We start from the raw sequence: 22,483 nt of genomic DNA on the forward strand, positions 1-22,483 counted from the left end.
AATAAAAGGCCCATTGAGCACACACAAAAAAAGTTAACTGATCAGATGGAGTTATGTTTTTCACACAGAGTCCAGGCATATAGTAGTGGGTTTACTGTCTCCTACTGTAAAGGGCCAGGAGGTAAGACTCCATTCCAGGTTTGAGTCTTACAACAAGTCTAACTTGGTTTACCAAAACTCCCTTATTGAAATAGCAGAGACTGCTTGTTAATATAATAAATTAATAATCTAGTGACTGAAGCAAAATGCAAACACTACTCTTTGGATTAAAAGTTAAACCTTTGAACTTATGACAGGAAAGAATGTCCACAAGGAGACTAAAGGTATTTGGGAGAAAGAGATCCAAGAGCATTTGAGGTGTGTATATATATATATTTGTTTCTCTGATCAATAAACTTCAAAGAGTCCATAATCAGACTTCTCCACCTGGTCCTGGTATGTTGTCACATCCTTCATCTCACTACAGGAGCTGGATGCCAATATCCTACCCTGTTAAATGCTGCTTTTTCTCATCTAGGTTGTTTCTGAAATGGAAAATGTAAAGATTTCACTGAAAAAAAAATCAAATTTTGATCATTTCTGATTACCCTTTTCATGTTTTGCTCACATCTGCAAGTAACCACCTGTACCTCTAGCCATACACGTTAATCTTCAAAACAGAAAATAAATTCTTTATTGCCTTTAAACAACAACATAGAAATGTTGAATTATTTTCCATCAATGCACCAAATACAATCAGCAGCTGTTCATGTGATGAGGGCTGGGAGTACAATTTTTTTTTTTTATTACTTTTGCTTTTTATTCTTTCATTTTATGGTTTCTTCTTCTTCTTCTTCTTTTATATTAGCAAAGCTCATGAAGACTTGCTCTAATGTAGTCTGACTGATGGTATAATCCTCCAAATTGTAGTCCTCTTTGATCTTCTCCAGCATACCAAACACCTTTGGGATGACAGACAGAGTTACTATAAGATCCTGATAGGGTAAGTGGAGGAGACCCAAAGATCCCAGTTCTTAAGTGTGTATTAGGACAAAGTAGTATGTCTGTGATTGTGTTAGTAGGAAAACAGGTGAAGCAGAAAAATAAGGGACAGAATTGGAGAAAGTATTTCTTTCTCTATTGTTCACTTATCATCTTATGTAAAACAACAGACTTTGAAGGGACAGGAATTCATACAGGTATTAAATCTCAGGATTCTTTGGCAATCAAGGCAGAATGAAAAATGCCTCAAAGGTTCTAGTTCTCCCCAAGTGCAGCTTTCTAGAAGAATACATTCCTCCAAGTCATGAAGCACAGAACTTTCCCATATTACATGAGAGACTCATGTCAGACCTAAAGAATCTTTTTTTTTTTTTTTTTTTTTTTTTTTTTTTTTTTAATGGGAGAGGTTTCTAAACCTATAATTTGGTGTAGGAAACTCTCTGTAATCCATACAATTATTCGGCAATTTATAGTCACTGAGTATTGCCTAGGAAAGTTAAAGTAAAGAAATCCCAGAGGATAAAGTCATGTTGGATATCAGAAAAGAAACTCTAAGAGAACTGAATGATTTCCATTCAGAAAAGTATTCTAAAGTTTCACATTACCTACCCACTGTCATCTTATTTAAAAAAATTTTTTTCTCCTATGACATTCAGAGAATCCTGCATTTACCTTTGACCAGCTGAGATTCTCACTAGGAACGAGGTACCGGACCATTTTTTGGTGCTCTTGTAACAATTTGCTGCCTGAGAAAAAGCAAAAGGCTCCTTTAAGAGACAAAGTTGGGGGAAAGTATTTCTAGACAGATTAATTTTTTTAATCCAAAGTAATTATGGAGGTTATCCAACTATTTATAATAAAGAAGAGAGAATATAAGTATAGATTATTTTTAAGTTGTTTTTTTCTTTTTCTTTTGGAACTCATTGTATGATTTCTTTTTTTGTAGCACTAGTAAATTAATTCTAGTTTTATTTGACTCCTGAAGATATTCCCTCCATGAAATGAGAAGGATCCTTAATTTGAGGTATAATTTTGAATTAGAGTGATAAGAAAATGGAAATCAGATGGCCCCATAATATCTGTTATCAAAGATAATGATCTTCTTTTTCCTCCATTAGTCTTGAATAAGTGAAAGAACACTTCATTCTAATCGTCCATTCCCTTGGACCAATTACAGTATTCAAGGATCCCAATACATATATCTGGAAATTAAAGTGGCATATAATACCTTACTCTATCCAATTTCCATCCTGGAACTTCTGAAAAGTATGGAGCATCTCTAAAACATGCAATATATTGAAATTTTCCTATAAAAAAGGGAGAAACTGAGAAGCCATGTTTGGAGCTGCTATATTACTACAATCAAAATTGCCACTACTTTAAGACCCCAATCTGAATACAGATTTGGAAGGCTCTAATATTTTACTCCATATATATCTGAAAGTAAAGAATATCCTTTAATAATATCCTGTCAACATGTAAATCTTAAGTATTTCTTTTTCCTAGAGTAAATGATTAGGTTTCCACAAAATTTCACACTTAGAAATGCATTTGCCACCACATGCTATCACCTCAAGGATGTGAATTTGGTGGGATGAATGCTATGTAGGAACTAAACAAAATTTTTTAAAAACTTTTTTTTGTTTTTTTTATTTTTAAAATTTTATTTATTTAAAACTAAATGTAAAATAAGAAGAAACCAAATAGAAAACGACAGAAGAAACAAATAATTTTCACATACCCAAAAGAACATCAAGAAAAATTAAAAATATATAGATAAATTTCCTTTTCAAGAAAGCATATATAATAATAGAAGATACTATTCATGATTATCCATCTTTGCTTTCTTGTAGGTTATTTTGTTCTCTGTGGGGCACTTTTTACTTTATTCTTTTTTTTTTTTTCCTTTTCTTCCCCCACTCCCCCCTATTGATACACACACACAAACATACACATCTATATTTACATATACATATCCCAACATACCTATACACCACACATATATGTATATACATGTTTACACATATGTAGTCATGCATCTAAAATAAATGGCTGACATATGATGTAGCTTTCTCTCTTTATTGAATCTTAAGTTTGACTTTGAGATGGATGATTACTAGTCCTACTTTTTTTTTTTTTGCTGAGGCAATTGGGGTTAAGTGACTTGCCCAGGGTCACAAAACTAGGAAGTGTTAAGTATGTGAGACCAGATTTGAATTCGGGTCTTCCTGACTTCAGAGCTGGTGCTTTATCTACTGCTCCACCTAGCTGCCCCCAGTCCTATTTTTTTCCCTAAGAAATCCTACTTGTGATCCTTCTTATTGCATGTGTATAAATCTCTTACTTCCTATTTCTGCTAACTCTTCTACTTTTATTCTATTCCTTGACTTGCCTTGCTATTACTTAACTTCTCCCCACCTATGAATCCCTCCCTTGTCTTCTCTCTCCACCCTTTCCCTCCCCATTTAAACCATTCCCATTAACATATATCCTTATCCTGCTCCCATTAATCTAAACCCCCTTCTGTACCCTACTTTATTCCATTCCACCCTTTTCTTCCTTCTTTATTCCTTTCCAATTAATTTAGACACCTAATCCCACTACCATTACTCTGCATTCCCTTCTATACCCCATTTTATTTTTTATACCTTGCCCATTAATCTATACACCTTATCCCACTGCCATAAATCTACCCATCTTTCTGTACCCCACCTTATCTTACTCCCTCCCCCTTATTTTTAGATTTTTGAGTATGCTATACATTTCATTGAAGGGGCAAACTGAAAAACAGAAGATTATAGTTTCCCTAGCCAGAAGCAACACGCGCCCCGCCCCGCCCCCCTTTTCTTCCATTGTCTGGGAAAGTCCAGGCTTACACACTAAACTCTGAAATCTGTCCCAGAAACACAAAAAATATTAGTACTTAAATGCTATTTAAGAGTTGGAGGAGGGCAAAACACTTTCCCCACAAATTAAGTCTGATCTAACCAACTGGAAAAGTATTAAATGCTCTTGGATTGGGCGAGCAAATATAATAAAGATGACAATACTACCTAAATTAATCTATTTATTTATCGCTATACCAATCAGACTCCCAAAAAACTACTTTGATGACTTAGAAAAAATAACAACAAAGTTCATATGGAAAAACAAAGGTCAAGAATTTCAAGGGAATTAACGAAAAAAAATCAAATGAAGGGAGCCTAGCTGTACCAGATCTAAAATTATATTATAAAGCAGCAGTTACTAAAACCATCTGGTATTGGCTAAGAAATAGACTAGTTGATCAATGGAATAGGTTAAGTTCAAAGGACAAAACAGCCAATAACTTTAATAATATAGTGTTTGACAAACCCAAAGATCCCAGTTTTTGGGATAAGAATGCATTATTCGACAAAAATTGCTGGGAAAATTGGAAATTAGTGTGGCAGAAACTAGGCATTGACCCACACTTAACACTGTACACCAAGATAAAGTCAAAATGGGTTCATGACCTAGGCATAAGGAATGAGATTATAAATAAATTGGAAGAGCATAGGATAGTTTACCTTTCAGACCTGTGGAAGAGGAAGGAATTTATGACCAAAGAAGAACTAGAGATCACTATTGAGCACAAAATAAAAAATTTTGATTATATCAAATTGAAAAGTTTTTGTACAAACAAAGCAAATGCAGACAAGATTAGAAGGGAAACAATAAACTGGGAAAACATTTTTACAGTCAAAGGTTCTGATAAAGGCCTCATTTCCAAAATATATAGAGAATTGATTTAATTTATAAGAAATCAAGAAATTTATAAGAAATCAAGCCATTCTCCAATTGATAAATAGTCAAAGGATATGACAATTCTCAGATGAAAAAATTGAAACTATTTATAGACATATGAAAATATGCGCCAAATCATTATTAATCAGAGAAATGCAAATTAAGACAACTCTGAGATACCACTACACACCTGTCAGATTGGCTAGAATACAGGGAAAGATAATGCGGAATGTTGGAGGGGATGTGGGAAAACAGGGACACTGGTACATTGTTGGTGGAATTGTGAACACATCCAGCCATTCTGGAGAGCAATTTGCTCAAGGTTATCAAACTGTGCATACCCTTTGATCCAGCAGGGCTATTACTGGGCTTATACCCCAAAGAGATACTAAAGAAGGGAAAGGGACCTGTATGTGCCAAAATGTTTGTGGCAACCCTGTTTGTAGTGGCTAGAAGCTGGAAAATGAATGGATGCCCATCAATTGGAGAATGGTTGAGTAAATTGTGGTATATGAAAGTTATGGAATGTTATTGTTCTGTAAGGAATGACCAGCAGGATGAATACAGAGAGAACTGGTGAGACTTACATGAACTGATGTTAAGTGAAATGAGTAGAACCATCAACAACGATACTGTTTGAGGATGTATTCTGATGGAAGTGGATTTCTTCGATAAAGAGATCTAACTCAGTTTCAATTGATCAAAGATGGACAGAAGCAGCTACACCCAAAGAAAGAACACTGGGAAATGAATATAAACTGCTTGCATTTTTGTTTTTCTTCCCGAATTATTTATACCTTCTGAATTCAATTCTCCCTGTGCAACAAGAAAACTGTTTGGTTCTGCACACATATATTGTATCTAGGATATACTGTAACCTATCTAACATGTAAAGGACTGCTTGCCATCTGGGGGATGGGGTGGAGGGAAGGAGGGGAAAAATCGGAACAGAAGTGAGTGCAAAGGATAATGCTGTAAAAAATTACCCTGGCATGGGTTCTGTCAATAAAAAGTTATTAAAAAAAAAAAAAAAGAGTTGGAGGAGGACATAAAAGAAATGTTTATCTAAGATAATGGAACACTGGCAGTTTTTAGCTATAGTTCAGCTTGTTATTATAAAGTCTCAAGTCACAATTAGGGCATAGGTCAAGGCCACATTCTTATGAGAGATCTTCACTCAGTTTATCCCATTCAACAACTTTCAGGTATTCCAATTATTCTTTTTTTTTTTTTTTTTGATCTGTTATTTTTCTTATGTTTCACAGAAATTCTGTTCTACAATGAGATGAACCAAATCAGTTCCATTTATCCAGTAACGAAGAGAACCAGCTATCCCCAGTGAAAGAACTCTGGGAAATGAGTGTGAACCACAACATAGCATTTCCACTCCTTCTGTTTTTGTCTGCTTGCATTTTTATTTCCTTTTTAGGTTATTTTTACCTGATTTCTAAGTCTGAATTTTCTTGTGCAGCAAAATAATTGTATGGATATGTATACATATATTGTATTTAACATATACTTTAACATATTTAACATGTAGCTCTACCTGCAAGGGGGAAGTGAGGGGAAAGAGGAGGGCAAAAGTTGGAAAAGAAGGTTTTGTAAGGGCTAATGCTAAAAAATTACCCATGCATATATCTTGTAAATAAAAAGCTATAATAAAAAAAGAAATTCTGTTTTTTTTTTTAATTCTTTATATTTTGTTTTGTTATTTCTTGGTCTCTTATAGCTTCATTGGCTTCTGTTTGCACAATTCTAATTTTCAAAGAATTATTATCCCCTTCACCCAGGGCTATGAAGTTTCTTTATTTAAAGGCCCACAAAACAAAGTTTTTATTTTTACTATAGTCCGGCCCTCCAACAGTCTGAGGGACAGTGAACTGACCCCCTATTTAAAAAGTTTGAGGACCCCTGCTAGAGGATATATTGGAGAAAGGAGAGAGGAGGTAGACAGACAAATCAGGAGGCAATTGCAGGATCCCTGGCAAGACAAGTATCGAACTAGAGTCGATGCTGTATAGAAGGAGGTGGATCTAAGATATGTCATTGAGGTGGGAATGACAAGGCATTACAATAGAAAGGATATAAGGGATAAGAAAGACTGAAAGAGGCATGACACTCTTATTGCAGAGGCTAGTGTTTCTAATACAATATTGAATAATAATGGTGATAGTGGGCAACCTTGCTTCACTCCAGATCTTACTGGGAAAGGTTCCAGTTTTTCCCCAATGCATATAGTTATTACTGACGATTTTAAATATATGCTCTTGACTATTTTAGGGAAAAGCCCATTTATTCCTATGCTCTCAAGTGTTTTTATTAGGAATGGATGTTGGATTTTATCAAATGCTTTTTCTGCATCTATTGAGATGATCATATGGTTTTTGTTTGGTTGGTTATTGATATAGTCAATTATGCTAATAGTTTTCCTAATATTGAACCAGCCCTGCATTCCTGGTATAAATCCTACTTGGTCATAGTATATTATCCTGGGGATGATTTTCTGTAATCTTTTTGCTAATATTTTATTTAAGATTTTAGCATCAATATTCATTAGGGAGAATGGTCTATGATTTTCTTTCTCTGTTTTCAACCTACTTGGCTTAGGTATCAGTACCATGTCTGTGTCATAAAAGGAATTTGGTAGGACTCCTTCAATCCCTATTTTTTCAAATAGTTTATTTAGCATTGGAATTAATTGTTCTTTAAATGTTTGGTAGAATTCACATGTAAATCCATCTGGTCCTGGGGATTTTTTCTTAGGGAGTTAGTTAATAGCTTTTTCTATTTCTTTTTCTAAAATGGGACTGTTTCATCTTTTTACTTCTTCCTCTGTTAATCTGGGCAAGCTATTATTTTTGAAGGTATTCTTCCATTTCATTTAAGTTGTCGAATTTATTGGCATAAAGTTGGGCAAAGTAACTCCTAATTATTGCTCTAATTTCCTCTTAGTTAGTGGCGAGTTCTCCCTTTTCATTTTTAAGACTAACAATTTGATTTTCTTCTTTCCTTTGCTTAATCAGATTTACTAAGGGTTTGTCTATTTTGTTGGTTTTTTCATAGAACCAACTCTTAGTTTTATTAATTAATTCAATAGTTTTTTTACTTTCAATTTTATTGATCTCTCCTTTTATTTTTAGAATTTCAAGTTTAGTGTTTGACTGGGGGTTTTTAATTTGCTCCTTTTCTAGCATTTTTAATTGCAAGCCCAATTCATTGACCTTCTCTTTCTCTATTTTATGCAAGAAGGCCTCTAGAGATATGAAATTTCCCCTTATTACTGCTTTGGCTGCATCCCACACATTTTGGTATGATGTCTCATTATTGTCATTTTCTTGGGTGAAGTTATTAATTATGTCTATGATTTGCTGTTTCACCCAATCATTCTTTAGTATGAGATTATTTAGTTTCCGATTATTTTTGGTCTATTTTCCCATGGCTTTTTGTTGAATGTAATTTTCACTGCATTGTGGTCTGAGAAGGATGCATTTACTATTTCTGCCTTACTGCATTTGAGTTTGAGGTTTTTATGTCCTAATATATCGTCAATTTTTGTATAGGTTCCATGAACTGCTGAAAAGGAAGTATACTCCTTTCTGTCTCCATTTAGTTTTCTCCAGAGATCTATCATATCTAACTTTTCTAGTATTCTATTTACCTCTTTGATTTCTTTCTTATTTATTTTGTGGTTTGATTTATCTAATTCTGAGAGTGCAAGGTTGAGATCTCCCACTATTATAGTTTTGCTGTCTATTTCTTCTTGCAGCTCTCTTAATTTCTCTTTTAAGAATTTAGATGCTATATCACTTGGTGCATATATGTTTAATATTGATATTGCTTCATTATCTATGCTACCCTTTAGCAAAATATAGTGCCCTTCCTTATCTCTTTTAATTAGATCAATTTTTGCTTTGCTTGATCTGAGATCAGGATGGCTAACCCTGCTTTTTTGACTTCACCTGAAGCATAGTAGATTCTGCTCCAACCTTTTACCTTTATTCTGTATCTATCTCCCTGATTCAGGTGATTTGCTGTAAACAACATATTGTAGGATTCTGGCTTTTAATACATTCTACTAACAGTTTCCTCTTTATGGGGGAGTTTACCTTGTTCACATTTATGATTAAAATTATCAATTTTGTATTACTTGCCATCTTGTTAACCCCTATTTATGCTTTTCTCCCTTCTTTCCCCCTTACCCTCCTCCCCAGTATTAAACTTGTGAGCACCACTTGCTTCTCACAGCCCTCCCTTTTTAGTAGACCTTCCCCCGCCTTAGAGTTCCTCCCCCTATCTTACACCTTTTCCTCACAGTTTCTGTATTCCCTTCCATTTAGCTTATTCCTTCCCTTTTCACTTTTCCCTTCCCACTTTTCAATGAGGTGGGAGAAGTTTCACTATAAATTGAATATGTCTAAAATTTCTCTCTTTAAGCCAATTCTGATGGCAGTAAGATACCCACTATATTCATCCCCCTCCATTCTTTCTCTCAGATACAAGACGTTTCCTTTGCCTCTTCATGAAATGTAGTACCTCCACTTTACCCTTTTTCTGATACAATGTCCTTTCCACCTCTCGTTTCTAGAACAAGGTATACATGTATTCTTTATATATCTTTATAGCAAAAATATAGTTCCCAAGATTTCTTTTTACCTTTTTAGGTTTCTCTTGAGTTCTATATTTGTAGATCAAACTTTTTGTTAAATTCTGGTTCTTTCATCAAAAATAGGTTAAATTCGCTTATTTCGTTGAATGTCCATCTTCCCTGGAAAAAGATGCTCATTCTGGCTGTAAGTTATTTTTGGTTGCATACCGAGTTCCTTAGCCAGAAAGGGATTTTTTTAAAAGAGCAAAAAATATTTTAAAAATTAAAAGAAGTGACAATGAAGAAATGGGAAAAGAAATGAGAGTAATGCAAAAATATTTTAAAAATTAAAAGAAGTAACAATGAAGAAATGGCAAAAGAAATGAGAATAATGCAAAAATATTTTAAAAATTAAAAGAAGTAACAATGAAGAAATGGGAAAAGAAATGAGAGTAATGCAAGAAAATTATGAAAAGAAATTAACAAGTTGTTTCAAAAATACTGAAGAAAATAACTTTAAAAAGAGAGAGAGGATTGGCCATATTGTAAAAGATTGTAAAAAAACCTTAATAAAGAAAATAACTCCTTAAAAATTAGAACCAGGCAAATGGAGGTTAATGACTTCACAAGATATCAAGGAACAGTAAAACAAAGTAAAAAAAAAAAATTAAAAACAAAAGTTCATTGGAAAAACAACTGAACTGGAAAAAAAAAAGATAAAGGAGAGATAATTTAGGAATTATTGGACTATCAGAAAGCTATGATCAAAAAAGAGACCAGACATCATATTTTGTGATTTTTTTTTTTTGCAAAGCAATTGAGGTTAAGTGAATTGTCCAAGGTCACACAGCTAGTAAGTGTCTGAGGTCAAATTTTAACTTAGGTCCTCCTGACTCCAGGGCCAGTGTTCTTTCCATTTTGCCATGTTTTTGTCCCTCAAGAAATTTTAAAGAAAAACTACTCTGATATCTTAATGAGATAAAAAGAAAATGAGAGCATAGAACTCAAGAGAATCCAAAATTTACTAGCTAGGATTTAAAAAAGAAAACTCCCAGGAATATTTTAGCCCAGTTTCAGAATTCCCAGATCAGGGAAAAAAGATTTCAGTCATCCAGAAAGAAATTATTCAAATATCATGGAATCACAATTAGGATCACTATTTTAAAAGAGCAGAGGGCTAATAATATAATATTCCACAAGACAAAGGAGTTAGGATTGCAACCAAAAATAATGTCCAGCAAAAATAATATACTCAGCAAAACTGAGTATAATCCTTGAGAGGAAAAAAAAAGTGTACACTTAATGAAATAGAAGATTTCCTTATATTTCTGATGAAAAGACCAGAGCTGAATAGAAAATTTGATATTCAACACTAGACTGAAAGGATCATAAAAAGGTAAACATAAATGAGAAGAGGTATAATTTAACATTGTTAAACTATTTACATTACTATATAAGAAGATGATACAAACAATACCTAAGAATTTTATGATCATTAGGGTAGTTTGAAGGCGTTTACTTAGAGAACATGGAAGAAAATCTGTTATGTTGGGATAATCTTAAAAAACAAATGGAAGGTTAAGAAAGAGAGATGCACTTGGAGAAGGAGAAAGGAAGAAAAGGAAAGGAGGGAAAGGAAAAGAAAAGGAAGAGAGGGGAGAGGAAGAGAGAAGAGATGAGAAAGAGAAGAAAATATGATGGGTAAAAATATACACTTAGCAGTCATAACTATGAATGTGAATGGGATGAACTCACTCATAAGATGGAAGTGAATAGAATAGAATAAAAAGTAGAATCCAATAACATTTTCTTATAAAAAACATACTAGAACCAAAAAACACACAGTTAAAATAAGGGGCTAAGGCACAATTTATTATATTATACTTCAGCCAAATTAAAAAAGTCAGGAATAGCAATCATGATCTCAGACAAGGCAAAAGTAAAACATACCTAAATAAAAGAGATAATCAGTGAAACTGCTTTGCTAAATAGTGCCATAGTCAATGAAGTGATATCAGCACTAAATATATATGCAACAAATGGCATAACATATAAATTCTTTTTTTTAAATAACTTTTTAACATATAAATTCTTAAAGGAAAAATTACAGGAAGAAAAAGACAGACAAACTATACTAATTCAGGACTTCAATTTACCCTTTTCAGAACTAGATCACTCTATAAAATAAGTAAAACAGAAGTTAAGAACATAAATATAATATTTTTAAAAGTTTGACATAGTAGGCCTCTGGAGAAAAATAAATAGGAGTATAAAGATATAACTTTTTCTTAGTTGTAGGTGTTACTTACACAAAAACCTGACCATATATTAGGATATAAAATCTTACAAACAAATGTAGAAAAGAAAAAATATTAAAGACATTCTTTTCAGATCATAATGCAAAAAGATTATATTCAGTAAAGGGCCTTGGGAGCATAGATTAAATATTAAATGGGAACTAATCTAATCCTAAATAATGAATGGGTCAAAGAACAAATCATAGAAATAACATGTAATTTCATTAAAGATCATGACAAGAATGAAATAATATACCAAAATCTGTGGGATATTGGGATGTTGGAGGAAGCCCATGCAGTAAGGAAAATTTTATATCTCTAAAGATCATACACCATGACTGGGTGTGATTTATATCAGGAATACTGACCTGGTTCAACATTAGGAAAACCATTAGAAAAATAAATTATATTAATAAGAAAAACAAAAATTGTATGATTATGTCAATAAATGCAGAAAACGTTTTTGGCAAAATACAATACCCATTCCTATTTAAAACATGAGAAAACAGGAATAAATGGAACTTTTCTTAAAATGATTATTGTTGAATTATGTCTGACTCTTGGTGACCCCATCTGGGTTCTTCTTGGCAAAGACACTGGAATGGTTTGACATTTCCTTCTTCAGATTTGCCATCATTTTCCTTCTCTCATTTTACAGATGAAGAAACTGAGGCAGATAGGGTTAAGTGACTTGCACAGGGTCACTCAGCTAGTAAATATCTTAGGTCAGATTTGAACTCAGGAAGAAAAATATTCTTGACTTCAGAGCTGGTATTCTATTTACTGAGCCACTTAGCTGCACCCTCAAAATAATCATTAGTATCTAACTATAACTAGGAACAAGCATTATTTGTAATAGTGCTAGAATAGCAATCCTCCCAACAAGATCGGTAGGTATTGAAGCAAGGAATGTCAATTATCTCCATTGTTATCTAATATGTTATACTAGAAATGCTTGCATTTTATATACCAGATGGATCTGTTATAGTCTGACCACTAGATGATGAATTTTAATATCCACAAAAACTCCATAAAAACATCTATTAAGGCATCTGAAAGCAGTCATTTGCAGTACTATATTAAGCTCCCTTGCAATTGACAGATCCTTTAGGTATTAAAGTAACATCATTCCTTGCTCAGATCCCCTGGGAACTCTCACTCTACCAATTTTACATTTATTATTGCACAAATAAGGGCAAATTACCCTATGACAACTTCAATTTCTCTACTTGAAAATGAGGATAATAACATCCACCTCATAAAATTGTTCTGAGGATTTTATCTGATACGATGTGTAATGTATTTTGAAAATTTTAAAGAACTAAATTAATACTAGCAATTATTATAGACAGGTAAGTAGCCCAGTAGATAGAATACCAAGTCTGGGCAGGAAGATCTGAGTTCAAATCCAGCCTCAGACTTTTAGTTCCTGACTGAGTCCTGACAAGTATTAGTGTCTTCCTCAGTTTTCTTCAACTGCAAAGACGTGGATAATAATAGAACCTATCTCACAATAGATTACTGTGAGGATTAAATGAGATAATATATACAAATAGCTCTATGAAGTTTAAAATACTATATAAATACTAGCTATTATGATTATAAATAATTTTATACTAAAAGAAGTATTTTTTTGTTTCTCTAAAAAATGCTATTTATTCCTATCCATTACAAAAATAAACTACCTAATCTCATGTTCACATGTTTTTTAAAATAGTATTTTTTAAAAAACATTTTTAACATTCATTTTAAAAAAATTGAGTCCCAAATTTTCTCCTTCCCTCCCTCCCTTACCCTCTCCTCAAATCAGTAAGCAATTTGATTAAGGTTATATATATGTAATCATCATATGACTAAAAAAAAAAAAACAATTAGCTATCTGATTTGCTTTAGTATTTAAAAGAAGAGAAAAAATGTCAAGTAATTCCTCCTCTTCTCACCTGAATAATAAAGATGAATCATAAAAATGTTCCATTGTACCTCATGAAAGGGGCATTATCATTGATACTCTGGATTTGAGATCAGAAGACTTCTTGTTTCAATACAATCTATCTCTGCTTTTGGAACTGGCCTTCCTTCCAACCCCCCAAATTGCAAATTACTTGTTTTCATCAAGCCATAGTTTCCTCATTTATGATATGTGGAGCTTGGATAAATCTTTAGGGCTCTTTTCAACTCTAAATCTATGATCCTATGAGCTTAGGGCACTTTAAAATAGCTAAGATATGGCATATAGTTAAGCTGCTAATTACCAGTCTTTAATATAAGAATTGAAACTTGTTGTCTTTTTCTTTGCCTCTCTAACACAGAGATATAGAGCTTAAAGAAGAGAGTTATTGGGGCAGCTAGATGGTGCAGTGGCTAGCGTACCAGCCACAAAGTCAGGAGGACTTGAGTTCCAATCCGGCCTCAGACACTTAACACTTCCTAACTGTGTGATCCCTGGGCAAGTCATTTAACTCCAATTGCTCAGGGGAAAAAAAAGACAGTTATTTCAGGAAAAAGTGACACTTGGAAGAAACTGGAATGTTACCAACAATTTCACTTTCTGCAGAGAGGTTTTTCATACCCTAGCAAAGTAAGGAGTATAACAGCTTTCTAGACTCACAATTTTGGACAGATCTGGTATCCTCACTGCTTTGGATTATTAGGATGGTCATATATGAGCTAGCTGTGCATGACTGTGGTATGTTACCATATGCACTAAGATTTGTGATGGGAGAATATTGAGAAATTAGCTATACGAGTAGTCATCCACTTTGTTTTGTGCTCTATGTCTGTTGTTGGTTCTTTATCTGTCTGCTGAGGAAGCAGGGGCTTAGCATTCATGTGGCAGATGCTAGCCAAAACCTTCACCTTTGGCCATACTTATTTAAATTATGTTTAAGTGACAATTATTTTCAAGAATTCAATTTTAGTCAAATTTCCAAAGATAAGGTAACACTACAATTGGTTAGAGATGCCTAATGTGAACTAGTGGCAGGCCATGTATCCCATCTTCTTTTTAAGGATGTTCATGATTAAGCAATTTGTGGGAATAACATGTATCTCAAGAGTTTCATAGAGAAAGTTAGTGTGTAAGCTTTAGTACCTGGGAAGATCACCTTGACGTATTCCTTGAAATATTCCAGGTCAGTATCTTTACCGTCTTTTTTGATCTTGGCCACTAGGATATAACCCTTGCTGAACTTGTTCTTGAGATACTGAGGACTGCCGAGGCACTGGAGCTTCCCTTTCACCATGATGGCTAGTTTAGTGCATAGCACCTCACATTCCTCTATGCTGAGGAGACAAAAAAGTCAAGGCCGGATTCCCATTCCATGGGAAGTCTGGGGCCAGAGATAGGCAGGGTTATTTGTGTTCTGTCTTGGGAGAGGCCAGTTGTGGTACTGCAGTTACCCAAGGCCAGGAGCATGACTGGGCAACAGATGCTCTGCAAGAAAAGGAAGGGCATGGGAACTTTCCCCAGATTCCCTCTGTTCTAAGTTCTATGGACTATTGCCCAGGGACAGCCCCAGTGTTGTTCCCTCAGCCAGAATTATAAAGTTCTTTCTCCACAAAGATTATCAGCTCCCATTTCAGGCCCTAATCAAGTCCCCACTGTTTCCATTGTAGTTCCCGGTAGCCCCTGAACAAGGGGCTGGTTGTCACCTATGAGAGCTTAGGATAATGGCCTTCCCAGATTCACGGATGTGCGTTATCAAGTCCCAGAGTAAATGTCGGGCCACAGGATCCATGCCAGTGCTTGGTTCATCCAGAAAGATGATTGGTGGAAATCCAAGGAAGGCAATAGCATTATTCATTTTCTGCTTAGTGCCACCACTGCAGGAGGAAGAAAGCAAAAAGGACAGGGAAGAGTAAATGTCAGTGATTCACAGGGAATCCTTTTCAAAATCCTGAGGGACACAGCAACAATTCACAGTGTGAATCTAACAAAAGCAGCAAAAGCAAATTTACTCCTTTGGTTTGCCAGTGTCTTTGTAAATGTCAAGAAGTGAGCCCTAGCCCTGTTTGTAGTGGCTAGAAACTGGAAAATGAATGGATGCCCATCAATTGGAGAATGGCTGGGTAAATTGTGGTATATGAATGTTATGGAATATTATTTTTCTGTAAGAAATGACCAGCAGGATGAATACAGAGAGGCTTGGAGAGACTTACATGAACTGATGCTAAGTGAAATGAGCAGAACCAGGAGATCATTATACACTTCGACAACGATATTGTATGAGGATGTATTCTGATGGAAGTGGATTTCTTTGACAAAGAGACCTAACTGAGTTTCAATTGATAAATGATGGACAGAAGCAGCTACATCCAAAGAAAGAACACTGGGAAATGAATGTGAACTATCTGCATTTTTGTTTTTCTTCCCGGGTTATTTTTACCTCCTGAATCCAATTCTCCCTGTGCAACAAGAGAACTGTTCAGTTCTGCAAACATATATTGTATCTAGGATATACTGCAACATATCTAATATATATAGGACTGCTTGCCATCTAGGGGAGGAAATGGAGAGAGAGAGGGGGAAAATTGGAACAGAAAAGAGTGCAAGGGATAATGTTGTAAAAAAAATAAAAAATTACCCTGGCATGGATTCTGTCAATATAAAGTTATTATTAAATAAAATAAAATAAAATATTAAAAAAAAGTGAGCCCTGATTTGTTCTCCACCCTGAAAAGACCATCTTTAACACTGTCTGTACAGCCTGGCTATGTAGACTTTTAGGCACTGTGCTAAGTACTGAGCAGAAGCAAAGCGTAAGTTCTGGCCTTCCCTCAGGTGCTCCCACAGGCTCCAATCCTTACAGCAGCTACTAATATGCTATGGAGGCCCAACAGTGATCAGAGTTATGATTGTTCTTTTAAGAAACTTCATCTCAGTACAGCCAAAGCTATCAGTGGCTTTAGATCAATGTGACCATTACTGGGGAAGGGAGAATGAAAGGAAGTCACTATAGTTAATTTTCTTATAATTGCTCAAATATTGAGTGATCTTGGGATATGGCTATTACTGGAAAAATTTACCATTATTACAGAGGAGAAGCAAAGGCAGGGACAGCAGAAAACAAAGCTAAGTTAGAGGTTATAAAAAACCATGGAAAAAACATGCTCTGCTTAAAAGGCCAGCTCCAAACAACTTGAGGGGAAACAAAATTTGTTTTTTTTCTCAGGACATAAAAGCTCTTGAAAGTGCTTATTATAGAGGAATTCTCCCTTATGAATTTCCTCCCATAGTTCTCTAAATAACTCTTTTGACCTCAACTCTGAATTGTAAGTCATAATTTTTCCCCTAACATGTTGCTATCAATACTTTCTTATTATTTTGTAGTAAATATGTCAGTGATATTTTCTAATTGCTGGGTAGGCTCCTCTAGTATCTTAGTGCTCCCCAAACTGTGCTACCTCCTCTCTATCTACTTGTTCTGGTACAGCTTGCTATTCCTTCCTTTGTTTTCTTTGATGTAAGGATTTAAAAGCCTCTAGACACAAGGAATGTAGCTCAAGGTGTGTGGGAGGATCTGAGGGATGAAAGGCACCGAGGTTCAGGCCACTACTACATGAAGGTGGGGCTTAGCCCCAAGAGGCAGTATCTGACCCCAGATACCACGTCTCCCTCCTTAGTGCTCTCAAAGCCCAGCACACTTCCCTCCTTCTTCTTGGGCCAATCCCATTATGCCAGATTCCTAGAGGACCTCTCCTTTCCCCCAGATCCTCAGGGAGGTAAAATATGTGCTATCTAAGAATAAAGTTCTCTTTTGCTTCACCCCTACCTCCTTGTGGGATACAGGTTGTTGCCCTAAGACTGGTAAGTGTGGCCTAGCTGTGCCATCAACAGATGGGCAGTTAGAGTAGCCCAAAGGGGGACACAACAAGTGGCGGCCGAACAGGGACAATTTTGGCTAGGACCTCACCTTGTAGCAGGCCTACAGGTGAGAAGAGAGACAGAACTCTGCCCTAGTGAGTAGGAAGTTAGGAAATGGGACAAACTATAGTGAGGGTCCCAGACCAGGAGATACGAGGGAAAGAACTTATAAAATAGTAAAACAAGCAGGAGGGAAATGGATTTTAGAAATTGGGAAGCAGTAAGTAGTCAGATGGCTTCCTATGATAAGGAAATACTGGGAGCCATCCAGGAACAGCATCACCTCATTTATCAGGTGATTGGGGGCACTTTAAGAGGTGCAAGCTGCAATCCATTAAAAATAGATAATGAAGTGCAAACTGAGAGTCATAAAACAAATGAGGGTTGTAAACTGGCACTCACTGGGACCAGTTGTGCCCATAAAAAGGAGCCCATGGAAGTTATCTGTGGGAAGAATCAGGAAATAAACAGGAAAATGAGGGAAGTGGATGTCACAAAAAAGGAAGAGGTAGTGAGCAAGAAACAGGAAGTAGATATGATGGAACAGGAGCGGGCAGAGATAAGAAGAGTAATGAGGAAGTAAACAGAGAGACATATGACCTTGAGGAAGAGGACTGGTGATAAGACGAGGGAGGGGAAAGCGAACAGAGGGAAGGTTGCTTCTGTCTCAGAGGCATAGCCTTCTCCCTCCTCCCCGACCCTTCCTGAGGAGATATGTCTCCCATTTGCTCCCTCTGCACCCCCTTGTGGAAGCTTTGGAGATTTCCAGATAAGTTTAGGACAAATAATACAGAAAGCTGGAAGGTATGAAAGAAATAAGGATCAAATGCAATATGATGTAGCAGGATGTGCAGCTGTGTCCCAGGGTGCCCAAAGAACATTTAGCAACATTTAGGCTTCTGGAAAGCAGAGGCTCTCCATGACTAAAATTAAACTGGGCCCAGATGAACCTTTTCTTGATTTTGTGGCCCACTTACAGGCAGCTGTTGAGAGGTCAGTGAGCAGAGAAGCCTCCTTATACAGAAATTGGCACAGGAGAACCCTAATACTAACTGCCAGAAGGCCATGATTACTTTAGATGGGGAGCCTGGCCTGGAAGAGATGATAGAGAGATGTGAGAATGTTGGCTCCAGTGCCTTTCAAATGGATGCCCTTGCAACTGCCATATCTAAAGGGGTTGCAGCAGAAGACCTGCTTGAGCAGTTTGCAGACAAATGGGAAGTATTCCAAGGGTGTCAGGCACAATCTATGGGGCAGGGACATATTGAAGGCTTGTGGGGCTTCAGTTTATATTCCACCTCCACAGGATTTTTAATTGGGGTCATTGGGGGTTTGGGCACCACCTTTCTTTTCTTTCTTTCTTTTTTTTTTTTTTGATGTAATTTTCCTTTAATGAGGATTTCATACACAAATATTAACAAATTAAAACATAGTAACATAAATTATTTCGTTGCACCATTTTCTTTTTTCTGCAGCACATAAATGCAAGCATACTTTGACTTGTAAAACAATATTAAAATATAACCTTGATTAGCTGGAATGCTTATGGGTCTGCATAACTAATGGCTAATGTTTTATTCTTCTAGGCAAAAATCTTTAAAAAAATATAATAGTTCATTTTTATCATCTTAATTTTTCTGCCTTTACCAAACTAGCTGCATTTTGATGGCTAACAATCTTCCTATGCCTTAAGTTATAATTAAAATCAATCAATTGCTTTCTAATGTCATTTATAACTGTATAATACCAAGAATATCCTTCAGAAAATACACACAGATAATTGTTTCATTTTTCTAATAAGAATCTTTTGCCTTTTCAATGACTTTTAGGTTAGAAACAGGAATACCATGGATGATATCATTGAAAACAAATGATAGAAAACTTGGTTTAGGGGATGGGCACCACCTTTCATATCCTGCCTACACCATTAACATGGAACTCTAACACCCCGGTTTGGGTGCCCCAATGGCTTTTCTCAGCCTATAAAGCTCAAACCTTACGTGAAATTGTGCAACAACAGTGGGAGGCCAGACGTATAGAACCAACGTCCAGCCCCTGGAATAGCCCTGTATTTATCATAAAGAAAAAGTCTGGAGAATTCAGAATGCTAGTGGACCTTATGGCTGTTATGCTACTATTGAACCTATGGGAGCCCTAGAGCCTGGCACGCCATCTCCTAATCTAGTACCCACCAGCTGGCCAGTTACAGTAAGAGACATACAAGATAGTTTCTTCTCTATCCCTCTGGCCCCAGAGGAGAAGAAAAGATTTGCTTTTACCATTCCGGCTATAAACAATGAAGGGCCTGATCTGAGCTACCAATGGAAAGTCCCCCCAAGGGATGTGTTGTAGCCTTGCTTTGTGTCAGGCTTATATACCGCAAGTGCTAGAGACAATTAGGAAGGTGTGGCTTCTTGCCATGAGACTGCATTAGATGGATGATATACTGTTATCCTAAAGCAGTGGGAAAGATCTCTCTGCCCTGCGGAATGAGACTATAAGTGTTCTCGCTCCACATGGACTGGTAGTAGCCCCAGAAAAGATCCGACATAACTATCCCATCACTTACCTGGGACTCCCCATGGGGACTTCTATAGTTACTAATCAGATACCTAACTTACAATTAGACAAGGTGAATACTTTGAACTTATTTCAGAAACTAGTTGGAAAAATTCAGTGGTTAAGGGCTCATGCCCCCATTCCTATTTCTTTGATGCAGCCTTTATATGACATCTTAAAAGGATGTAAGAGATACCCAGAGCCCATTAACATCCTATCAGCCAACTTATATGCTGTCCAAGTACTCAGAGGCATTGAGGATGCTGTCCTACAGCCTCAGATTTCTTCTGGCTGAATTGCAGCTGATTTTACAGACTAGGAAACATCCCATTTACGTCCTGCATGTAAACTCTCACCAATGCTGTGCAGGAGACATATTTGCTGGCAATGAAGTGGCAGACCGTGCTTTACAATGCTCCCTTCTCACAGTCACCACACTCCCTGAATGTGCCTCTGACTGTTACTATTTACCTGCTAATTCTCTACACTGCCTTTATGGCCTCACCCGGGAACAAGTCCCACAGATAGGGAAGCAGTGTGTTCAGAGTGTTCACTTTCTCCCTCCCCCGCCTAGTAAAGGAGTTAATTCCCAGGGTTTATTCCCCAATGATTTGTGGCAAATGGATGTGACACATGGGAGCCGTGTGGCCATACAAATTTGTGTTGACGCCTTTTCTAAATTCTTTTGGGCCACAGTGGCCTCCTCTGAGAACATTCCTTCAGTCATTAAACATTTGTATAGTTGCTTCTCTTTTCACGGAGTTCCTAATACTATAAAGACCGACAATGGTCCAGCTTATACTTCTAAGCAGATGGCCACCTTCTTCACCACAATCACCATTAAACACCTATAATTCTATAAACACCTATAATATTCACCTATAATCCACAGGGCCAGGCTCTAGTGCAATGGGCCCATCATACTCTGAAGGCTACCCTTGTTAAACAGAATGGGGGAGGAAGTAGACAGAATCCCCAATGGCCCACACAGGTGGGTGTGGATAAGACCTTATATACTTACAATTTTTTGTACCTGGATAGGGATACTGGCCTCTCTCCAGGAATGATACATTTGGTACAATCTTATAGACAGGACAGAAAACTAAGCTCTATGAAAACTGTGCTTCAAGAACCGGAGAACATTCAAAAGGTCCTTTGGCAGGACCAGGAAAGACATTGGCAAGGTCCATCCTTAGTACTTTGAAGAGGGCTTGTTAGAATCCTTACAAAGTGTTATCTCAATGGAATTGATAGAAACAATGCTTATGTTTACACCTTTGAGAGTTCACACATTAGCTCACACATAAGTTCACAAGTTTGGGAGATTCACAAGTCAGTATTCAGTATGAGATTCACAAAGTTACACTTCCCACAATCCCACTCTCGGAGGAGGAGTCAACCTTTGAGTTCACACCTTTAAGAGATCATATATAAGAAGCTCTAGGAGCATCAGTGAGGAGTCTTCGGGAGATTCACAAGTCAAGAGTCAGTTGAGGAGATTGAGAAGCTAGAGACTGCAGTTGGGCAGAACTGGGGATTCGCAGAGGAGAGGCTGAAGCTGGCAGAGGCAGAGGCAAAGGACTAACAACAAGAGCTCTTGGAACCAAAGAAAGCTAACAGGCTATTTTGGAAAAGACAATAAAGTGGTATTTTAACACCTGGCTACATTTGAGGTGATTATTATATTGAACTGAAATAAAGGCTGCCTCCAGAAACCTCCCCAAGAAACTTGCTCCCAGAGAACGATCATATTTTAGAAAAGAAGAGAACACTACAAGGGCTGGGATATTTATGCCTTCCAGGTCCTGATGAGGAAGGCTGCTGGATTCCAGAAAGGAGGACAAGGAAAGTTGCCCCTATTAAAACGGGGGCTGAAAAAGAAGAAACACCAGAAACAGCCCCATAGCAGAGAGATGACCATTCTTGCTGGACTGGCTTAGTGATTGGATCCAACATACTTCCTTTCCCATCCCTTTCTATTGTATCCCATGGGCTCTGTGTAGCCATTTTTGTATTGTTGCTTCTTTTGCTTTTGCCTATTTTGCTAGGATGCTTTATACATAATCTTAGAAAATTCTTAAGAGGTGCTTATAGAAGAGCTTCTCATTTGTCAACATGAGAACACTTGGTTTTATTAATAAAATGGGGGAATGTAAGGGTTAAAAAGCCTCTAGAAACAAGGAATGCAGTTCAAGGCATGTAGGAAGACCTGAGGGATGAGAGGTACCCAGGTGCAGGCGAGTTCTATGTGGAGGTGGGACATACCTCTTGGTGGTTTGTCTCTGTGGGATCCGGGTTGGCGTCCAAGATAAGTGTGGCCTAGCTGTGTCATTGATGCACAGGCATTAAGAGTAGCTCTAAGGGGAGCTACAAGGTTAGGGTAGTGTTAAGAGATGCTACATTTAGAATCATCTCTATTTCCTTATGCAGCCT

The 22,483-nt window shown here is 36.6% G+C and overlaps 1 protein-coding gene across 1 annotated transcript in view; it reads right to left on the reverse strand.

Moving 5' to 3' along the window:
• Positions 1-650: 650 nt before the first annotated feature.
• The window catches only part of LOC127545231 (phospholipid-transporting ATPase ABCA3-like), a gene marked incomplete at its 5' end in the record, with an annotated part of 212,762 nt that continues 190,929 nt past the window's right edge, over positions 651-22,483 (reverse strand). The window contains 4 exons of the mRNA XM_051972378.1: positions 651-941; positions 1,654-1,727; positions 14,720-14,910; positions 15,280-15,450. Coding sequence (XP_051828338.1) covers positions 807-941; positions 1,654-1,727; positions 14,720-14,910; positions 15,280-15,450 — 571 coding nt within the window. The remainder of the gene's footprint in view (positions 942-1,653; positions 1,728-14,719; positions 14,911-15,279; positions 15,451-22,483) is intronic.

The sequence above is a fragment of the Antechinus flavipes genome, chromosome 1, assembly GCF_016432865.1.
Source record: "Antechinus flavipes isolate AdamAnt ecotype Samford, QLD, Australia chromosome 1, AdamAnt_v2, whole genome shotgun sequence".
NCBI classification, from domain to species: Eukaryota; Metazoa; Chordata; class Mammalia; order Dasyuromorphia; family Dasyuridae; genus Antechinus; species Antechinus flavipes.